General features: G+C 34.5%; 1 protein-coding gene across 2 annotated transcripts in view; it reads left to right on the top strand.

The window, feature by feature from the left end:
- LOC136030852 (E3 ubiquitin-protein ligase UBR2-like) overlaps window positions 1-21187 on the top strand; it is a 151719-nt gene that overhangs the window by 69752 nt on the left and 60780 nt on the right. For both annotated transcript variants that reach the window (XM_065709903.1, XM_065709902.1), the window contains exons 15-18: window positions 3387-3600; window positions 5437-5677; window positions 7905-8106; window positions 13472-13580. In XM_065709903.1, coding sequence (XP_065565975.1) covers window positions 3387-3600; window positions 5437-5677; window positions 7905-8106; window positions 13472-13580 — 766 coding nt within the window. The remainder of the gene's footprint in view (window positions 1-3386; window positions 3601-5436; window positions 5678-7904; window positions 8107-13471; window positions 13581-21187) is intronic.

The following is a 21187-nucleotide window of genomic DNA, read 5'->3' as shown; positions in this document are numbered from 1 at the left end:
TTGCGCCCACATCGCTCTCTACTTTGGCAGCGCAATAACGCTGCCTATGATATCCAAAATTTAGACAGATCTATGCTACAAAATTTTTTTTCTTCTATGTGTCTATTCAATATAAATCCCTGAGAGGCCCCTGAAAGAAGTAAGTCCAGGTGGAGTTTCGGCTCTGAATGGGTCTTGGATCCATGTAAATTTCTGAATATTATCTGCTTGAAAACATTTTCTAACTGTAATAAGCTTTGACCGGTGACCTTTAAAAGGATATATCACATTTTTGTATCATTTGTATTATTGTATTTTTTTTTTATGGGAACGTAGGGAATGAAAATTTTTGGTAGGGGGTTGGGGGGAGAGATTTGATTTTTGGAAATTTTGAAAAATATGAAGCATCATGAAAATTTTCTTGAATAGTAAGTTCTAGTGTCTTGCCAGTTTGCGTTTTGATATCGATTTTTTTTTTTTGCTTTTTTGTTGTGTTTCACTATGGCCCAATAGGACTTTCATGTGAATTAATCTATCTATCTATCTTTCTTATCCACCTATATATTGCAAGATAATTTAATTTTATCGAAGGCAATAAACTAGTGCAATAGGGAGAGCAATCATTTCCATTAATTTTACTTTTCACAGCTGTGATTTTTTTCTGAAAGCTAAAATCTTTTTTCAAGAATTTGAGAATTTGGGATGATTCTTCAAAAAATTTGACGAATCATTTGATCGAATATTTCACGTCGCCAATGCGACAGAGCGGTTTCCCAGTGAGCCGCGGCTCATGCTTTGGTTACCACGTATCTAGGCTATGAAACATACTTAAATATAAAATTGTTGCATCTAGACTGTCTAGATATTATTATTGCTAAATTAATATGGTATAATGTATATGCTTGTCAAAGACTATAAATGTATTGTGTTGATATTGCGTGTATACAGCCTAGATTATTATTGTTGATAGACACTTAATAATACCAATTGATCCTATGCTTTTCAATTTTTTCCCCTTTTCCTAAATTCAAATTTGTTGAATTGGAAACATAACATATCAGAACGTCAGATACTGAGTTTTTTTTTTCAGTTTAATAAAGCCATATAAGGCTCTACTGAAGGAGTCCAATAAGTTCAGGGCCGTTTTGTTTTGCCAAAGACCTTATATACCTAGATTATCACTATATAGATTTTATTATATAGGAAAGAGTTGTTAATTTCATTCTTGGCGGAGAATTTGTTGATTAGAAGTCCGTTCTTGAGTCTTCAAGGATTGGGTCTTCAAAGATTAAGAATCGCCGTTTCCTGTTAATATCGTGTTTCGGATAATTTCTCCATGTTAGTACAAAACGCATCAAAAATTTTTTTGTATGCGGTTTTACTACTTTTTTATGAATCGGACAAATATTTCGGGGGTGGGGTATAACCCCACTTCTCTGGATACGGCCCTGAGTGCTAGTACTTTGCAGACCTATTTGGTGTAACAATTCATTCGCTTCGTTTTTACTCGTGTATTTGCAATTTCTTATTATCAAACACTACGAAAGTTGTTTATAAATAAAGAATTCAGATTCTAGATGGCAGAGTGCCTAAATTTGTTAAGTGGATTAAGTCTTGGTTAAGTCCTGTTAAGTCTCGGATTCTAAGTGCTTAAATTGTTATCAAAGACTACAAGAGTTGCTTTTAAATGAATCATTCGGATTCTAAACAGTGGAGTGTCTAAATTGTTAAGTGGATTAAGTCTTGTTTAAGTCACGTTAAGTCTCGGATTCTAAGTGCCTAAATTGTTATCAAAGACTACGAATGTTGTTTTTAAATGAAAGATTCAGATTCTAAATTGTAGTGTCTAAATTATTTAGTGGATTAGATCTTGGTTAAGTTCTGTTAAGTCCTAAATTGTTACCACAGTGTGATGCTGTTTTTAAATGTATGATTCGGATTGTAAATGGTGAAGTGTCGCTTGTTCTTTACTAAAATATATTATAAACAGCATCACTTTTATGACTGTAGCTATGGAAAACCTAAGATCCTCGAGAGCTTCAGGAATTAATATTGCTATATTATAAACAGCCATAAATCTAGGACCTTGCAGAACTAACCGGTTCAAAATTCGTTTGTGCTGTTTATTATCTGGGCCTTTGATAAAATGTCCTAGGGCCAGGATTGTAAAAGACGACTGTATTTAGCTTGCATTTTTTTTTTACCGAAGGTTGTGAAAGAGTGTAGGGAAATATTATCAGTTTGTTTAAGTGCAATAGTGTCATAGATAAATATTGCTAAGCATTATTTGTTGTCAACTTCGCTCTTTATTTCCGTCAGGAAAGTTTTGTTTTTCAAAATATGGTTATTATTAAGCACAAATAATGTTGTCTTTTTGCTCAATCCCAATGAAATAAATACAGCTAAATAAGAAAGAAAAATTAAAAAAGAAAATGAAATTTTCTGAATGAAAATTTTTTCTCGCCGAAAAGTAAATTAAGGGTGATATGCGTCATCTGGCTGCTCTTTTTGTTTCTTATTGCTTGATTCGATTTCTTCTTTTTCTTTTCTGTTTTCAGATAGGATACCATCTATCCCTATTTCTTCCGAACTGGGCGTTAACATCTCCCAGTAAAAAAATTCATGTTTCTACCAGGGACCTTTAAAATAATGAATTATAATCAATGATAAATAATTTCTGAAACGAAACCTCAAATATACTGAGAAACGAAGATGGTCCTTATCGACTAACCATCTAGGGTCGGGATTTTGTATAGACTGGGCTGGAGGAAGAGAGTGCTTAACTGTGTTGGCCTTGTGCGGCTTTATATTACAGAGAGTTCTTAGTAAAAGGTTAGTAGCAGGTAAAATAGGGGAAAACGGAAGTACCGATAGATATGAACATATATGATCGATATGACCAGACCTGATAAGATACAGGAAATGGAGCGACCCATAGATCTGAAAAGTTGTATTTAACTAAATACGATAAAGTATTGGACGATAGAAGAGCCTAATGTATGTGTAAGTGTAGATTACCAGTCCCAATTTTAAAAAGAATGAAATATAACACATTTTGACTTATTGTAGTTATGACCTTTAATGCTTTGAAAGTTTATACGAGAATGTATTAATATGTTAAAAAAAATGCACAGGTTACTTCAAATAAATTAACTCTTATTTGCATTTCGGTTGTAACTCACCTTTCTCTCTCTATGTCTTCTTCTTTTCAATCTCTTTTCGTGCATGTATTTGTTTTTTAACTTAAGTTTAATTTAGTCTTTTACTTTTACCTATTTCGTCTTTTACTCTTCTCTTTTTTTCCTTCTCTTTTTGAGTTTTTCTACTCTTGCGGTTTCTATCTAAGATTTGCTTAGAATCATTTGAACTAGTTCAAATCGTTGATTTTTTTCTTTTTTTTCAAATAGAATATTTCGATCAATTCGACGTGTTTTTCTATCACTATACAAGGGAAGAGATGTCCAGGGCGGAAGAATCACAGATTAAACGGAGGAAAGTCGCTGGACTGGAGCTATGTTGCCCACCACCTCCTCTGCCTCCTTTTACTCAAGCGTTTATGCCGATTTCAAACATTCTTCAGTCTGATGTTATGCTTTATATCTTCCAAACTGTTTTTGAAAGGTCTTTATTTAATTTTGTTCTTTTGACTAGAAAGTATTTGTCGTGATATAGTTTTTACCTCAATTTTATTATGGCTTTTTTCTTTTTGTTCTCTCCAATACTTGATATCTAAAAAAACTAAGGTTTTTTTTTACTAAAAAACTAGAGGTTTGGATAAGGTACATGTTTTATAATATCTCTGACTCTTATACTAGAGTCTCTAGATTCATATACTAGAATTATACTCGACTCTGATAATATATTTACTTTTATTGGGCTTACTTCCCCCTTTGGTCGGGGATGACTGGCAGTGATTCTAAAATGAGAATCACCATAATTTATATCTTCTGAAGTCTAAACGATGATAGATGTCGTCTGCGACTGAAAAATCAGATTCAGGGAAGATGGGCTCAACAAGCCATAAGTTTGATGATTTTTGAAGGAATATCATGGAGCGGTTCTTCTTGACAAATGTTTAAGCCTTTAATCGTTATGTTATTTCAATATTTTAATTTGATATGTTCTTCTTATCTTTTTCTTAAATGTAGTCTTTCTTTATTTGAACTTGAATACTTTATATACAGAGAAGGGGGCGTTCATCCTCCCCCCCTAAAAAAACATGTTTCCCTAATCAGCCTGTTTTTTTATTTTATAAGACTTCGAGTTTTTGTATATATTGTTTTCCGAATTCAGATTTGGATGTTCATTAATCAATACTTATGATATGGTCGTTTATCCGTTGTTAAAACTTCAATGAAACAAATTTTCGTGACTCAAGTTTTGTGCTGCAAATTTATTTTTAATATTTTATATTTTTTATCTGTTTATTTTTTTATATTTATATATTTTAATATTTTGGTTTCCTTTCTCTTTTGCTGGCAGATCTTCTTTTTTGTCTAGCTGTGCTTAAGTTTTGTTCTTGGAGGTTTGTTCACTCTTGCTACATTGTAGTTTACCTGTTAAACACTAAAGAAAGAGAAAAAAAAAGAAGAGATAGATTTTTATATAAAATATATTTTTATATTTTAATAATTAATAAATATATTTTATATTATATTTTATTATATTTAGAGATGTAATTTTTAGTATTTTCAGTATGTATAGGATTCCAGACATTTTAAAATAAGCTAAATTCTACTAGTTTGCTGATTTTATCAGTCTATGCATTTCGTTTAAAGCTAGAACTGAAAAAAATAAATAAATAATAATAATAAAAAAAACTATATTGGTGCCTGAATCAGCCTAGACATTATGAGCACAAATTTTTGAAAACTGGCAAGTGCTAATTCTATTTTGTGATAGCAAACAACCGAAGAAAGAAACACCGTATTACTGAAAACTAGTGTGCCCCTTATCATGTTTCAATTAAACGGGGCGAGGGGAACCCCCCTCGAGATTAACTCGAAAGACCTACAACTGTAACTTGTCAGGAAAAAATTATAAACAAATATCGAAGTTCCTTTTTTTTCCTTTGTAACACTCTTAGGAAGAACGCTCTGAATGTTCTTTCCTCCACCTAAGGGTTTTACCTATACTCATGCATGCCAAGAAAAGGCCATATAAATTGTAGTTGGATGGAAGAATTGGTTATGTCCTAACGATTGTAGTTGTGCAACACTGTTCAATTAAATTCTTTGTTATATTATATTATGTTATTATTATTATTATGACTATTATTATTATTATTATTATATTATATTATATGTTATTATTATATTATGTTATTATTATTATTATGTTATTATTATTATTATTATTATTATTATTATTATTATTATTATTATTATTATTATTATGTTGTTATTATAATTATGTATTATTATCATTATGTTATAGTATATCTCTGCTTTGTTCCAGGACTTCAAACTTACGTGCACGAACTTTTTCTGAGACACAATTTCATATGGTCCTTCATTTGATTGGTTATGCACTCTGGGAAGAGATAAGGTTTTTATCGCGGGAAAACTCCATTGGGTATCATTTCACCGATCGAGCGGACAAGTTTGATATACTCCCACTGATGGAAAGTTTGCGAGGAAATTCAAGGATTGATAACCACAAAGTGCTTCTCGATTGGACCATTAGAAAATATAAGGAGGTATGTTGACACTTGCTCCTCATCAGAGTTTGATATGATATCTAATTCAAAAACTATGTATCACAAGCCCGAATGAGCCAAAATCGTTTCTCGGAGTAAAAATTAAAAAATCCAAATTAATTTATTTTATTAGAATTTATTAGGAAACTAAAAAATTAGGCTTTAAAATTGTAAAGAAGTTTTCAACATGGAGGATAAATCGTCAGAGTGTTTTTTGTAATTTTCTTCGGTCTCGTGCTTGTTTTGGGATAATTTTTAACATTTAAGTTTTAACATTTTATTTGGAATTTTTTACACCGTATAAAATTAGAGTTTTTAATCGTGATGTTTTGAAGTTTAAGAAAAATTTAAAGCGGTTTAGAATATGTAACATTTTTGGAGTTCTTAGCCACTAATTTATTCTTGCTCTTCTGTTTGAAACACTATTTCCACGTAGATATCAAGGTATTTATAAGCTATATTTTTCGTAAATAAACACTTTATAAAATTTTGTTTGCATAAGAGAAACTGTAAAAAAAGGAAGTTTGATTTTGATTAAGAAATTGAGAACGTGTAGTATAAATTCTAACAGTCTGGTATTCGTGTCGTTTTGATAATTTAATTCTGTTTTAGCCTGAAGTGGCCTGGTGTTCTCTCCCCATTAACTGCTAGTAATTTAACCTACCTTGACCTTCTTAACCGATCAGCCAGTGTGGGGCTGACCTTATTAACCTTAAATTATTATTATTAAATAATATATTATTTAATTATAATGTAATCAAATCATTATTATGTAATAATAATTGTACTATATTATTTAAATATATAATTTATTTAATATTATATTGTAATATTAAAATTATCTCGTATTTGAAGGGGGCTAACCCTTTGACCCTCTTCCCCCAGCCACCCTCTTTGCACTAAAGAATTATAGTGCTTTGCTAAAAGCACTTTTAATTGCAACAGATATAACTAGTGAGTAATTGCAAGTGTTTTATTTACAAGTTGCTTGATTTTCCAGCTATCTCTGTAAACGAGGAAAGCAGAGACAATTATTATTTTATTTTTTTTCTTGAGAAACTCAAAACCTCTAAATTATAAATCAAGAGAAAATAGAAAATTTTATGTAGTAATGCGAAAATTTAAACAGCTTACTTGAGCGCCAATTTTCGCCTATCTTGAAACGCCGGGAGAAAGTTCTTCATTTGTCTAGCCCATAAGTTTGCTGTTCCAGATTAATGCTATAACCTAGTATTCCTATTAGATGTTATTTGGCAGTGTTTGGACTCGTACATGAGCTGAGGCACCGGCTGTTCAGCCCAGCTCTGTGGTATGGATGTTCTGGGCTACTGTCTTCGACCTTCTGTGATGGGATGAACGTTTTATAGCCTCGATTTGTCCCATTTACTTCTGTTTTTCTAGAATCCTCCCATAGGTCTTGTTATAGATAGAAAAAATGCTATTCCGAGCTCGCATCTTTTCTAGTTTCAAAAATTATGCCTGAAATTTTGACTGTGATTGGTCAACCACATATTTTGCTCGTGAAATTACAAACGCTACACTGTGGAGGTGGCACTGTTGCCATGTGTAATTTGAGTTTAGCCACAAATTAATGTGACCTGGGAATATGTGTTACCATGCACGCAAGGGCGTTTCCAGGATTTTCTTTGGGTGAGGGGGTTACAAAAAACATACATTTTTATATGCACTTCTTTGACGTTTTTACAAGCTGGGGTGGGGTTTAAATTATTCGGATCTTTTTATAATGTTTTTTTTTTTAATTGAACAGAGTTTATAGACCCTCTTTCCATCCCTTTGGAATTCTATATCTACTCAAACGACTAGGAGTAATCGCTTTTTCTTTAGATCTTTAAATGTGGTTGACGGGCTTGTGCGTCCACAAGGTATATTGTGCGTCCGTTGTAGATAGGTATATTTTTCAAAAAAAAAAAAAAAAAAAAAATTAACAAAACAACTCAATAACATAATCACGGATCCCCATATTGGCTCCATGGCCTGTAAAGGAAGGGTATCACGAAACATCAATACCAAATATTAAACTATTAATCATTTTAGCTCAAGGTGCAGATACATCTACTCACAAAAAAGAGAGAAAAAAGAAAAAGAGAAGAAGAGGCAGAAGGAAAGAGAGTTCGTTTGAACAGAATCCACAAGTGAAATAAGCGATGAGGGATTCTAATGATGATGTTTCTCTAGTTCCACAGTTAACTTGGTGCTTTTTCTTTAGATCTTGGTTAAAAGGGGGACCGTAAGTGAACCTGTCTCTGAAAAGATGTTCGTTGATACAGAAGAATCCAAAGCAGAAGAGAATGAGAAAAAGCGAAGAGCCAAAATTGCTGCAGCAAGGAAGGCTGCCATTATGGCTCAAATGGCTACTGCTCAGAAGAATTTTATCATGGAGCATAAAGCAGAGTTTGAAACCTCAAGCGGTAAGAGTATGTTCAAAGTTTTTGCTTTTTTTCGCTTCAAATTTTTAGAATTTTATCATGGAGCATAAAGCAGAGTTTGAAACCTCAAGCGGTAAGAGTATGTTCAAATTTTTTGCTTTTTTTCGCTTCAAATTTTTAGAATTTTATCATGGAGCATAATGCAGAGTTTGAAATCTCAAGCGGTAAGAGTATGTTCAAATTTTTTGCTTTTTTTCGCTTCAAATTTTTAGAATTTTATCATGGAGCATAATGCAGAGTTTGAAATCTCAAGCGGTAAGAGTATGTTCAAATTTTTTGCTTTTTTTCGCTTCAAATTTTTAGAATTTTATCATGGAGCATAATGCAGAGTTTGAAACCTCAAGCGGTATGAGTATTTTCAGATTTTTAGCTTTTTTTCGCTTCAGACTTTTAGAATTTTATCATGGAGCATAAAGCAGAGTTTGAAATCTCGAGCGGTAAGAGTATGTTCAATTTTTTTTTTCGCTTCAAATTTTTAGAATTTTATCATGGAGCATAAAGCAGAGTTTGAAACCTCAAGCGGTAAGAGTGTGTTCAAATTTTTAAGCTTTTTTTCGCTTCGAATGTTTTGAATTTTATCATGGAGCGTAAAGCAGAGTTTGAAACCTCAAGCGGTAAGAGTATGTTCAAATTTTTAAGCCTTTTTTCGCTTCAAATTTTTAGAATTTTATCATGGAGCATAAAGCAGAGTGTGAAACCTCAAGCGGTAAAAGTATGTTCAGATTTTTAGCTTTAAGAGGATTTGATACCTTAAACATCATTTTCTGAGCCTTAACATCGGTTGACTGTCTCAAAGGCCTTTTGCAATTTCTTCAAGGGACTACTTATCATTCAAAGCTATTGAGGATTTGTGATTTGATTGTGAAATTTGACTGAAAAGACAACGGGATTATGTAGGCAAAGTTTTCAATCAAAGCGGGTTGCACCACAGAAAATTCGAAGGGCTGTCAAATTGATCAAATGACATTTCTTTATAAGTTATTTTAGGCATTTTCCTAGCAGGTATACTAGAATGTTTGTAGGTTTAATCCTTTCCTGAATTTCCAAAAGAAAAATGTGCTCCGTCTGATTAAAAAAAAAAAAAAAAAAAAAAAAAAAAAAAAAAAAAAAAAAAAAAAAAAAAAAAAAAAAAAAAAAAAAAAAATCTACGCTTCCTAATGATATGATTTTTTTTTCTTAAACAAAATATATCTGTCTCCAGCACAAAACAAGAGAAGTTACAACGTTTTTATAGGATTTAATAGAAATTGGATGTCGCTTTCGGTTTTATGCCGTTTATTCAGATCGCTTATCCAAGCTCTACAAGCTATGGCAAGATCGACCCATTAATTCTAAATAGTTTGACCACACAAACTGAAAAAGTTTATAATGGACGATATAGGCCAATTCTTTAGGGTATCGAATCCCCTTAATACTTAAAGCCTATCTATACTGTCTTCATAGCTTTTGATGGGCAAATCTGGGGTTGATCATTTTTGCGCATTTAGAATCTGCGTAAACAGTAGATTCTGTTGGTGGACATATTGTTATGAAAAGTTCATTTTTAAAGTTTTTCTGTTGACAAAGGTCACTCTTTACTTACACTTTGTTACTACGAACTGTTTGATACAAGGCTATTTAGATGTGAAGGAGGCTTTCGCTTCTCCCTTTCAGCCCTCAGTTTTCAAATTCAAGTCTAATATATGAAAAAGTAAACTCCTATAACATTTTTCCTGGGGAGGGGGGGGGGGGTCTGAAATTAAAAAAATGGATTTTTTGGATCATCAGATACAAGGTTTTCAATGGGAGAAAATTTTGCCAAAGGTTTTGCCAATCAATTTGGAGCCAAACAAAAAGTAGGTCGTTCACTGATGGGGTGGGAAGAAGCTTTAAGGGATCATAATAGAGTGGCAACAGGGAGCCATAAATGGGGACAAGAAGATGCCATAAGAGGTCATAATGGAGTGGCCATAAAAGAGGCCATAAATTTGGTGGGAAAAGACCATAATTCTTTAAAGAGAATTGGAACTTGAGGGGAGGTAAAAAATAAAGAATGTTGAATAGATTGGGCTGAAGGTGGAATGTGCGCAGGTGTTTTGGCCAAAATGAGCGACTTAAAGCTGCAATGAGCCATTAGTAGTTGTAGTATTTTCTCTAATATCTAGGATGCTTAAAAAAATTACGATATGTAAATTACAAATACTCTGCAACAACCATCCTGACATGAGAGCAAGATTAGGATATTATATTTTTTCATATAATTTTGCCTACTCTTTAACTTTTGTCCTACTCCTCTCCTGAATGATCGCCTCCTCTGAGGTAAAAACTTGTGTGCCTAGTTGTTGGGGAGGCTGCAAATGCTGTTTTCCCATGGAAATGATGAACGTAGAAATGTTAGAACGTACTACATTATCCTACCTCATAAGAAACCAAAATTTTGGACACCCTCAGCCATTTGGCCCGTTTTTTCCGCTCTTTTTAATGGTCTTTATTGTGAACATGTACGACCCTCTTTTGTCTAGCTACAGAAAATGTAGTTTTACTCTCATAGGCCCTTTTTGTGCTTTATATATTACGGAATTCCTTCTTTATGATATTGTTTAAGAGAGTGATAAGCAGAATTTTTGCTGGTAGGTTAAGAGTTTATTTAGGTGTTCATTGCTTTTTTATTTTTTTTTTTTTAAGGGAAAAAGCATAAAATAGTATTGTTGCATGGATCAGGGTCTCCCTGATCCATGATCCAATATTATTTGCTTGTTTTTTTCTTCTTTTTTTTAAAATAGAAAATCCATTTCTAAATGTTTGTAATTATAGTTACGAGAAGCCCGGAAAAGCCATAAGACTTATTGACGATTTTTTTTTTTATCCAACAAATGCTCTCTCTCATTATTTTTTGTTTCCAACAAATGCTCTCTCTTATAAACAAGATAGCACTTTTTTTCTAAAAATAAAATTATCCTTTGAGCGAAATTATCCTATCTCCCCTACTTGTTTTCAATATCATTAATGGCTTAAATCAAACTGAAACTGATACAGTTTTGTAAATTGGAGTGTGGTGCGTTTGAAAAGGGACGTTCGAAATCTTGAATCGCTTTTTTTCTCTGAACAAGTTTTCGTACAGTTGAAAAGCTTTGCTCTCTGGTCAGGTAATACGAAATTACGCTAAGTTTGGACAGTATATTGTAATTTCTGCAAAGTAATAACGGAAAAGCGGTGCTGCAGCGTTAAATCTAGCTAGTTTGTCTGTTTGAAAGCGAAGTTTCTTGAAGTCATCCTAAAACGTTTGTAGAAAGAATTCATTCTAGTGTCTCTCTAAAAAAGGTACCAGATGTACGCTTTTTGCTGGCCAGGAAAGCGATTTTTTTAGACTGACCGGAAGTGAACTAAGCAGTCAACCGCATAATGGTAAATTTTCACTTGGTGACGTGGAAATTGGCAGGCGAAGCGAAATTTGGTTCTTTTTAGAGCCTACTATTTCCCTTAGCTCAGATAGCTTTCAAATCCTCGAAGCTATTTTCCTTGCTATGTCAAAGATTAATCGATTCCTGGTAATTTGTGTCAGCTTTTCTCAATTTTTAAGCCAAAATACTGGCAATATGGAGGGTTTAGCATTGCAATGTTTGACTCTTTTTCTTTCTGATAGAAAGGATTGAATATTTGGACTTAAATTGTATAAAAATAAAAACCGTAATGTTTTAGATTAATGCCAAGACTCCTTTATCATTTTTATATCATTTCAAATCATTTTAATAGGATTGAATCTTGCTCCGACGCCGGATTTCACGTCGTGTGATCCTGCCCCTAAGATACATCATTTTAAGGAGCCAAATTTTGCTTAAGTTGCTGAATTTTATATCGACCGATTCCAACATTAAGGTACCAGCTCCAGATCATTTTAATAGGATCGAATCTTGCTTCGACGCCGAATTTCTCGTCCTGTGATCCTGCCCCTAAGGTACATTATTTTAAGGAGCCAAATTTTGCTTCAGTTGCTGAGCTTTATTTCGCCTTATTCCAACATTAAGGTACCAGCTCCAGATCATTTTAATGGAATTGAATCTTGCTTGGAAGCCGGATTTCACGTCGTGTGATCCTGCCCCTAAGGTACACCATTTTAAGGAGCCAAATTTCAGTTGCTGAATTTTATTTCGACTGATTCCAACATTAAGGTACCAGCTCCAAACCATTTTAATGGGATTGAATCAAGCTTCGACGCCGGATTTCACGTCGTGTGATCCTCCTGCCCCTAAGGTACACCATTTTAAGGAGCCAAATTTCAGTTGCTGAATTTTATTTTGACTGATTCCAACATTAAGGTACCAGCTCCAAACCATTTTAATGGGATTGAATCAAGCTTCGACGCCGGATTTCACGTCGTGTGATCCTCCTGCCCCTAAGGTACACCATTTTAAGGAGCCAAATTTCAGTTGCTGAATTTTATTTTGACTGATTCCAACAGTAAGGTACCAGCTCCAAACCATTTTAATGAGATTAAATCTTGCTCCGACGCCGAATTTCACGTCCTGTGATCCTGCCCCTAAGGTACACCATTTTAAGGAGCCGAATTTTGCTTCAGTTGCTGAGCTTTATTTCGCCTTATTCCAACATTAAGGTACCAGCTCCAGATCATTTTAATGGGATTGAATCTTACTTCAACGCCGGATTTCACGTCGTGTGATCCTGCCCCTAAGGTACACCATTTTAAGGAGCAAAATTTTGCTTAAGTTAATGAATTTTAAATCGACCGATTCCAACATTAAGGTACCAGCTCCAGATCATTTTAATAGGATCGAATCTTGCTTCGACGCCGAATTTCTCGTCCTGTGATCCAGCCCCTAAGGTACATTATTTTCAGGAGCCGAATTTCGCTTCAGTTGCTGAATTTTATTTCGCCTGATTCCAACATTAAGGTACCAGCCCCAGACCATTTTAATAGGATTGAAACTTGCTTCGATGCCAGATTTCACGTTGTGTGCTCCCGCCCCTAAGGTACACTATTTTTGAAGGCGCTAAATTTTGCTTTAGCTACCGAATTTTATGTCACCTGATTCCACCCTTTAGATACCATCTCATTGCTATTTTGAGGGTTTCACAATGTTTTCTCTTGATAAATGTAAGATCGCTGATGTTTTCTTGTTTTATTAAGCAGTGTCTTTTCTTGTGCACTCTGCTGTTGTTTTATGTTTAAATGAGCACTTGGTATTCATAAATACCAAGTAGGGAATAGTATTAATATTCTAGTTTAACAAATGAACAATGCTGCTTTTTATTATCTAATACTTAGGACTAAGAAAAAGTTGGTATGTTGTTATCGCGAAGATCGTTTTCTTTCTAACGAAATAATGACAATTTCCTTTCGTTTTTTAAGAAATGAAGAGCGCATACGGGAGCTTGGAGTCAGTTATGGACGTCACGGAAGATGTTTCACCTGTTGCATATGGGCCGGGCCAAACTGCAGCAATTGATACCAGTAAGAAGTAAGCTACGTTCTTGTGTTTGATCTTGTTTTGCGAAATATGTTGATACGCAATATGTTACGCTCTAACGTATAACACGTTAATCGTATATCAATCGTATATATTGTTCAAATATCCTATAAAAATAGGAAATTTGAATTTGTTTTCAGTTTTCTATGAAAAATAAAGAGCAAAATAAGACTTAAGATTGCCATCGACCGATTGGGCCCTAAAAGGGCACTAAAACTTAAATTTGCTATTGAATTAACCATTTTCCATCTTTCTTCGATCATTTATTATTTGAGCACAAGTTATTCCGTGTATTTTGAAAATAAATACCCACTGATTTTTTGTCAACATCTTCGTAATGTTTAATTTTTCTTCTAAAATGTGCTGATTCTTTAATTTTAAGTAAAATGTTACTTTTGTCGAATAAGGTATTGCTGATTTTATACAGTTTTAATTCGTAATGGCGTAATTAAGACAACATTACATAATATAACAACACATAATATTAGCAACTTCATTATCAACGTAGTTGTGTAAACTAAAATCCATTTTAAATATATCTCAAATTTACTGATATTATTTTAATATTAAGTCATCCTAGCTGTTATTTGATGTGAGTAAAAAAAAAAAAATATATGCAGTATTGAAGGATATTGGTGGATCGCTTAGATTCAGATATCTAAGTTATTTGAATGATTTATGAAAATCACGCATTCCAGTGTTATATTAAGAGGGAGAGACATATTCTGCAATATAATTTGCAGAAGTTTTCTTACAAAGGGTTGTATAACCTACACACATTCTATACAGCTTAGAGGGGAGAGGGGAGGGGTACTTCTGCAAACGTTAGTAGTGGAGGGTCAATAGATCCCATGAGGCCCTATTCCTTCAAATCCTGGTGTGGGCACTTTTTTAAGCTACTGGATGTTTGGCAGAGTTTCTTCAAGGCACATGTATTATTGATTATTGATCTTTTGTGCACGAGTGATTGCTATATAATACTTTCTGGGATAATTTTCTTTAAGATTTTTTGTCTTCAAGATGTTTTCCCCTCAGGGCCTTTTTCGAGAGGCTAGTCAAGTGAAATACTCACGGATGCAAAAAAATTGATCATAGTACCCCCTCAAGACGTTTTTTTCTTTTTTCTTGAAGACTTTTTTCTTCAGGGCAAGATATAAGTGCCAGTCAAGTGGGGAACCCCTCGTAAGTGAAAAATTGATTTTAGTAACCCCTTAAGACGTAACTCTAATGATCGCGTGTTTTGATTTCCAGGGAAATAATTTCTACTAGGAGACATTTCTGAAGTTATCGAGAAACCGATAAGTGGAAATAGGGTTTGGCACGCAGATGCTATTGTTTTAAATTTGGTCCACCCATGGTTGTTAAATCATAGTTATGTAAATTTACAGGAGAATGACGTGACTTGTTATGGTTCAAGAACGTTTATAATCCGGCGACAGCAAAGGCTTTCACCGTTAAATGGATTTTGCAAGACTTGTTTTGGTCCATTTACATCAATTTGAAAAAGAGTTTACTTCGTCAATATTGCGAATATTGATTGCTGTTCTTAAAAGCATATTTTTAGTGTTGGATAGAGTGATTTTACTCTGTTGAAAGTTAAAGGTGCTAGCAACAGTAACATGAAACCAAGAGTACCCATATGGTCAGAATATTGTATACCTTCTTATACGGCCCCTAGTCTCTCTTTTCCTCTTCGGTACAAATAATTATACAGTTATATTAGAAGCAATCTTGAACGGGTGTAGCTAATGGCTACAGATGTACGTAGGCTACAAGATGCCTTAAATGCAATGGTGAAATATATTGAAGACTGATCACCTACGCCTGGAAAAAGAAATCTAAAAGATGAAGACAAAGACTTTTATTGTACATAATTTTTTATTAATGTGCAAATTTACAAACATTAATAAAACACTATTCTAAGGCCATTGAAATTAATATTACTACTACTACTACTAATAACTCACTGCAGCACCAAGCCGCCTGAGGCCAACACAGCTACGCACGCTCCTCCTCCAACCTAATCTATTTAAAGCCTCCCTCTTTACACCCTCCCAGGAAGTTCCCATTTCCTTTAAATCCTTATTTATGACATCCTCCCAACCCAGACAAGGACGACCTGCTTTCCGTGTAGCCCCAGACGGTTGGCCAAAAAGGACAATCTTCGGTAATCTGTCATCCTTCATCCGTAGAACGTGGCCTAGCCATCTCAACCTTTCTTTCATTATAGCCCCAGAAAGCGGGATTGAACCACACTTTTCGTACAACCTACTGTTTGAAATACGGTCAGTCAGCCGGGTACCCAGAACAATCCGTAGGCAATTTCTCTGGAAAACATCTAGTAAATTTTCATCTGCTTTTCGGAGTGTCCATGCTTCAGAGCCATATTTGACCACTGTCATCACTGTAGCTTCCAATATTCTAATCTTGGTTTGTAGGCTTATCTTTCTATTCTTCCAAACTTTTTTTAACTGTGAAAAAACACCCTGAGCTTTAGCTATTCTACTTTTAACATCTTCACTGCTCCCACCATCTTTACTAATAATACTACCAAGGTAACTGAAGCTCCCAACCTGATCAATCTTTTCGTTACCTAAGGTCACCTGTTCATCTTCACTTATTCCTAACCTTAGTGACTTAGTCTTCTTAACATTAATTTTCAAGCCTATTTTAGCACCCTGAACTCGTAAAACCTCTAAAAATTCATTCATTTTGCTCACACTTTCATCTAATATGCTTAAATCATCAGCATAATCTAAGTCCAGGAGCGTTCTTCCTCCCCATTTGATTCCATGGTCTCCAATTGCCTTTCCTGTGCTCCTTAAGACGAAGTCCATCAAAATGATCCATATAAAGGGGGATAGAACACAACCCTGCTTAACTCCTGATTTAATACAAAACCAGTTGCTAACCTCATTTCCTACCTTAACCGCAGCAGTATTATTCTCGTACATAGCGCAAATCACTTTAATGTATTTTTCTGGTATACCATATAACGATAAGACCTTTGTTAACGCTGTTCTATCAACAGAATCGAAAGCTTGCTCATAATCGATAAAACTAAGGACCAAAGGTGTTTGACAACGAAGGGACTTCTCAATTATTAACCTAAGAGTGAAAACATGGTCGACACATCCTCTACCTTTTCTAAAACCGCATTGTTCTTCCCTTAAAACTTTGTCTACAGCATGTCTCAGTCTAAAAAGTATCATATTACTCAGTAATTTGCTACCTACAGAGACCAGACTAATGCCTCGATAATTCCGACATTCACTCTTGTCACCTTTCTTATACAGTGGTTTAATTAAGGTTTTCCTAAAATCATTGGGTACTTCCCCTTTTTCAAAAATCATGTTCATAATCTTCAGTAGCTTATTCCTAACCTCAGAGCCACCATATTTAAGGAACTCATTAATCATACTATCAGCACCTGGGGCCTTATTATTTTTTAATCCTTCTAGTACTGTCGCTAATTCTTCCTCACTAAACAAATCTTCCTTCACATCCAAGGTATCACAAACTTTTTCATTTTCATCTATATCTTTTCCTGCAACTGTATCTCGGTTTAGCACATTCTCAAAATGTTCCACCCATCTTTCTTTAACTTTTTCCTTATCACTAATTGTGACCCCATTTCTATCTTTAACTGGGACTAGTCCGGATCGGCTACTCCCTTTCAATTTATTAACATGCCAGTATAATATTTTACTATTATGCCGTCTAGCCGCATCTTCCAGATCCTCAGCAATTTTATCCATCGCCTCCATTTCACATCTCCTTAGTTCATATTTTAATGCTTTCTCCACTTTCTTTACATTCCTTTTGTTTTCATACGACCTATCGCTCAGATAATTCTTATACAAACCCCTTCTACTCTCTATTAAACCTAAAGCTTTTTCACTAATATTCCTAGTTGCTGTCTTAGCACTCTTCCCTAGGACACCATCAGCAACTTCACAAATTGTTTTTCTGAAATTATTCCATCCATCTTCCACATTGTCAAATTTTAAACCCTCAAGTTTAGTACTCAACTGTTCCTGGAATTTTTTTCTCAAATTTTCATCCTGAAGTCTACCAACATCATAACTTCCCGGGAGGGAGTTACTCTTCCGAAATTTCAGCTTTAAATTAACCTTAGACACTACTAGATGGTGATCTTTACTTTTAACATCAATAACAGCACTCCTATACACCCTAGTATCTTGTATTGATCCTGCTAGTCTTCTGTTTACAATAACATAATCAATAAGGTTTGCTGTCTTACCATCACGTGAATACCATGTCAACTTATGGGCCATTTTGTGACCAAACACCGTATTGGTTATAACTAGGTTGTTATACCTACAAAATTGCAAAAGCCTATAGCCATTACTGTTTTCTTTTCCTACACCAAAATTACCTAGGCTAGGATACCATCTATCCCTATTTCTACCAACCTGGGCATTAAAATCTCCTAGCAAAAACACCATATTTCTATCTGGTACCCTGTCTATTTGCTCCTGTAACTGTAAGTAAAATTCATCTGAGTCACTAGTATCTCCATCAGTTGGTTCAATGGGGGCATATACTACTATAACTGATACCCTAAACTTTTTAGTCATAAAATGAGCAATTAGTATTCTATTATTAATACCTTCCCAGCCTAAACAAGACTTAGCAGCTTCCTTATTCATCATGAGCCCTACTCCCTGTCTATGTACCCCATCCTTCCTTCCTGAGTAAACAAATTCTATGTCACCTAATTTCATGCTTCCTACCCCTGGGATATGAGTTTCTGAAACTCCTAATAAATCCAGTTCAAACCGTCTGAATTCGTCAGTCAAAATGTCGATGCGATAGTCATTTTTTAACGTCGTAACATTCCAAGTTCCAATTTTCATGTTCTTTAAATCTCTGAAATTATTTTGGCCTCAAGAAAAGCAGTGATCCCGGATACCAGTGCAGGATGGGGACCAACATATCTTCTCAAGTCTACACCGAAGCGCTTAAGCCGGCTTAGAACCGGACAGCAAGAAGTCCCTGGGACCTCCAGTAAGTTGGAGGCTTTGTGCAATCCTGGGCCCATCTTGGTCACAACATGGTTTTCAGCACTTGGCGATGCTCTTCTATCAACAAGAGTCGAAATCCTGCACAGACAGTCCCAAGCCTATTACCTCCGACTCATTATATATTCATGCCTACAAATATTATGCTACTACGGGGAGGCAGCCCATAGTAGATAAATTAGCTAGGAAGAGGTTTTTCAGCCCGAAAACGCCCATCAAAACAAACCAAGCCCAGAAATTTATCCAATAATCAGAATCCCGTACGAGTGCTGTGTTGTTTACTAGGCTATAATTTCCTCGAGGGGCGCCACTCCTCAAGTGGGAAAAATTGACCGCAAGTTTTCCAGTCTTGCAGGTACCCCGAAAGGGTCGAGGCAGCCCTTTACAGAGGCCGTTGTCCATAAATCTGGATCTTACAGGTAAGAAAGGTTATTTTCCACTACTAAGTCATTTAATCAAGGATTGTCTGCTCAAATTGCTGAGAAATTCACTACAAGTATAGCCGCGACATTGAAAAATTAAATATAATAATGCGTGAAAACCACAACTTTTGGTCGTAAATCTTGTACTCGTTTACGATTTAGTTCCAGAACCTTTGTAATCCGACGAAAACGGATTTTGACCTCTCCCAAAACATATATTGAGACACAAGACTGAACCAGTCTTTCAAGCGCGTTGTGTTTTCAAGAACGGATATAAATTGATGAATCTCAGAAGGAAAACCAATTTTGCATCACATCTTTTGAAATAGCAAAATATAAACTTAAACAAAATTTCCCATAATGTTCCTTCTGACTAAAGAAAACCGTATAATCGATGTAAACTATAAATGACCGTAAACACTTAAACAAAAATTCCCGATAGTGTTTCTTTTGACAAAAAAAAAAATTCGTATAAACTGTATAAACTAGAACTTACGGTTTATACTTAAAACCGTATAAACCTTATAAACTAAAATTCACCGTATAAACTTAAACTGAAATTCCCAACAGCGTTTCCTCCGAAAAAAATTACCATATAAACTAAAATTGACCGTATAAACTTAAACGCAAATACTAATAACATTTCTTCTGACAAAAATATGATCGTATAAATTGTATAAACTAAAATTGACCGTATAAACTTAAACAAGATTACCATAACGTTTCATCTGATAAAAATAACCATGTAAATCGTATAAATTAAAATTGACTGTTTAAACTTAAGGAAAATTTCGAATAGTTTTACTTCTGATAAAAAAATAACCGTATAAACTAAAATTGACCGTATAAACTGAAACGAAAGTTTCCAGTAACGTTTCTTCCAACAAGAAATAACCATATATACTAAAACTGACCGTGTAAACTTAAATACAAATTCACATAAAGTTTGTTCTGGTAAGAAATCACGGTATAAATCGTATAAACTAAAACTGGCCATATAAATTGAAACAAAAGTCTTGAATAGCGATTCTTCAGGAAAAAGTAATCGTATAAACCGTATAAAGTAAATTTAACCGTTGAAACTTTAGCGAAATTCCCAATAGCGTTTTTTCTGAGAAAAAATAACTCTACTAATCTTATGAGCTAAAATTTAACGTGCAATATTAAATGAAAATTCCCGATAAACGGTTTTTTCCAACAAAAATAATCGTTTAAGTATATTTTAGTGTATTTTGTTTTATTTTAGTGTACGGGATATTCGCTAAAATTGACCGTATAAGCTATTCTTGTTTTCTTCTAATCTTTTCTTATAAGAACTCTTTCCACGCCATGTGAGGATGTTCCGCTTTTTAATGGTCCGCTGGCCCATGGTACCCTTTGGCATATGTTATCTGACAAAAAAACCGTATAAACAAAAAAAAAATGAACAGGTAGCAAAACGCTTAAGGGTCTTCTCCAAGACACAATGTTTACACTGTATAGATACCGGTCCTACTTCCGGTTTCACCGCTTCTTAACTTGGTTTCAGCGATTCCAGTTCCATTTTTTCTGGATCCGAAACTGGTTCTACTTCTGCCCCTGATTTCATTTGTTCCGGTTCTGATTCCACCGGTGCCAGCTCCGATTTTGCCGTTTCCATCTGTTCCAGTATTTTTTTTTCATGCGACCGTCCTGGAGTACTATGTTGCTCTTCATAGACAATAGCTAGTTTATGTTATGTTTTCGATCAGTATCAGTAGTGTATTGGAATGATAAACACTTACATCTTACTTTAAAAAGTGAAGATGAAATATTCCTTGGAAGCGTGTGCACGGGATAAGGTTATCATAGCGTTGAATGCTGACATTTACAAATATATAGACTATGGAACAAATGCTAGTAGTAATGCTTTTGGAAATATATGCATGCGTTGTCACGACAGTGAGAGATTAAACGTCTTTGGAGTGCCTAAGATTTTCCCTCGTCAAAATAGTGAATTTACAAAAATAGTATTTCCAGAAAAATTTCTGCTTAAATAGAATGCAAGCTTGAAACTAATAGTTGATGACGATGGCCAACTTCTTGCTACTGCGTGTGGCGGCATGTTATCCGTTGAACAATCCCATCGCCAGCTTTGTAGTATTAGCGTTCT

Source organism: Artemia franciscana, chromosome 9 (genome assembly GCF_032884065.1).
Source record: "Artemia franciscana chromosome 9, ASM3288406v1, whole genome shotgun sequence".
In the NCBI taxonomy this organism is placed as follows: domain Eukaryota; kingdom Metazoa; phylum Arthropoda; class Branchiopoda; order Anostraca; family Artemiidae; genus Artemia; species Artemia franciscana.
Note: the sequence above shows the minus strand (reverse complement) of the source record. Positions and strands in the feature narration are given on the sequence as shown.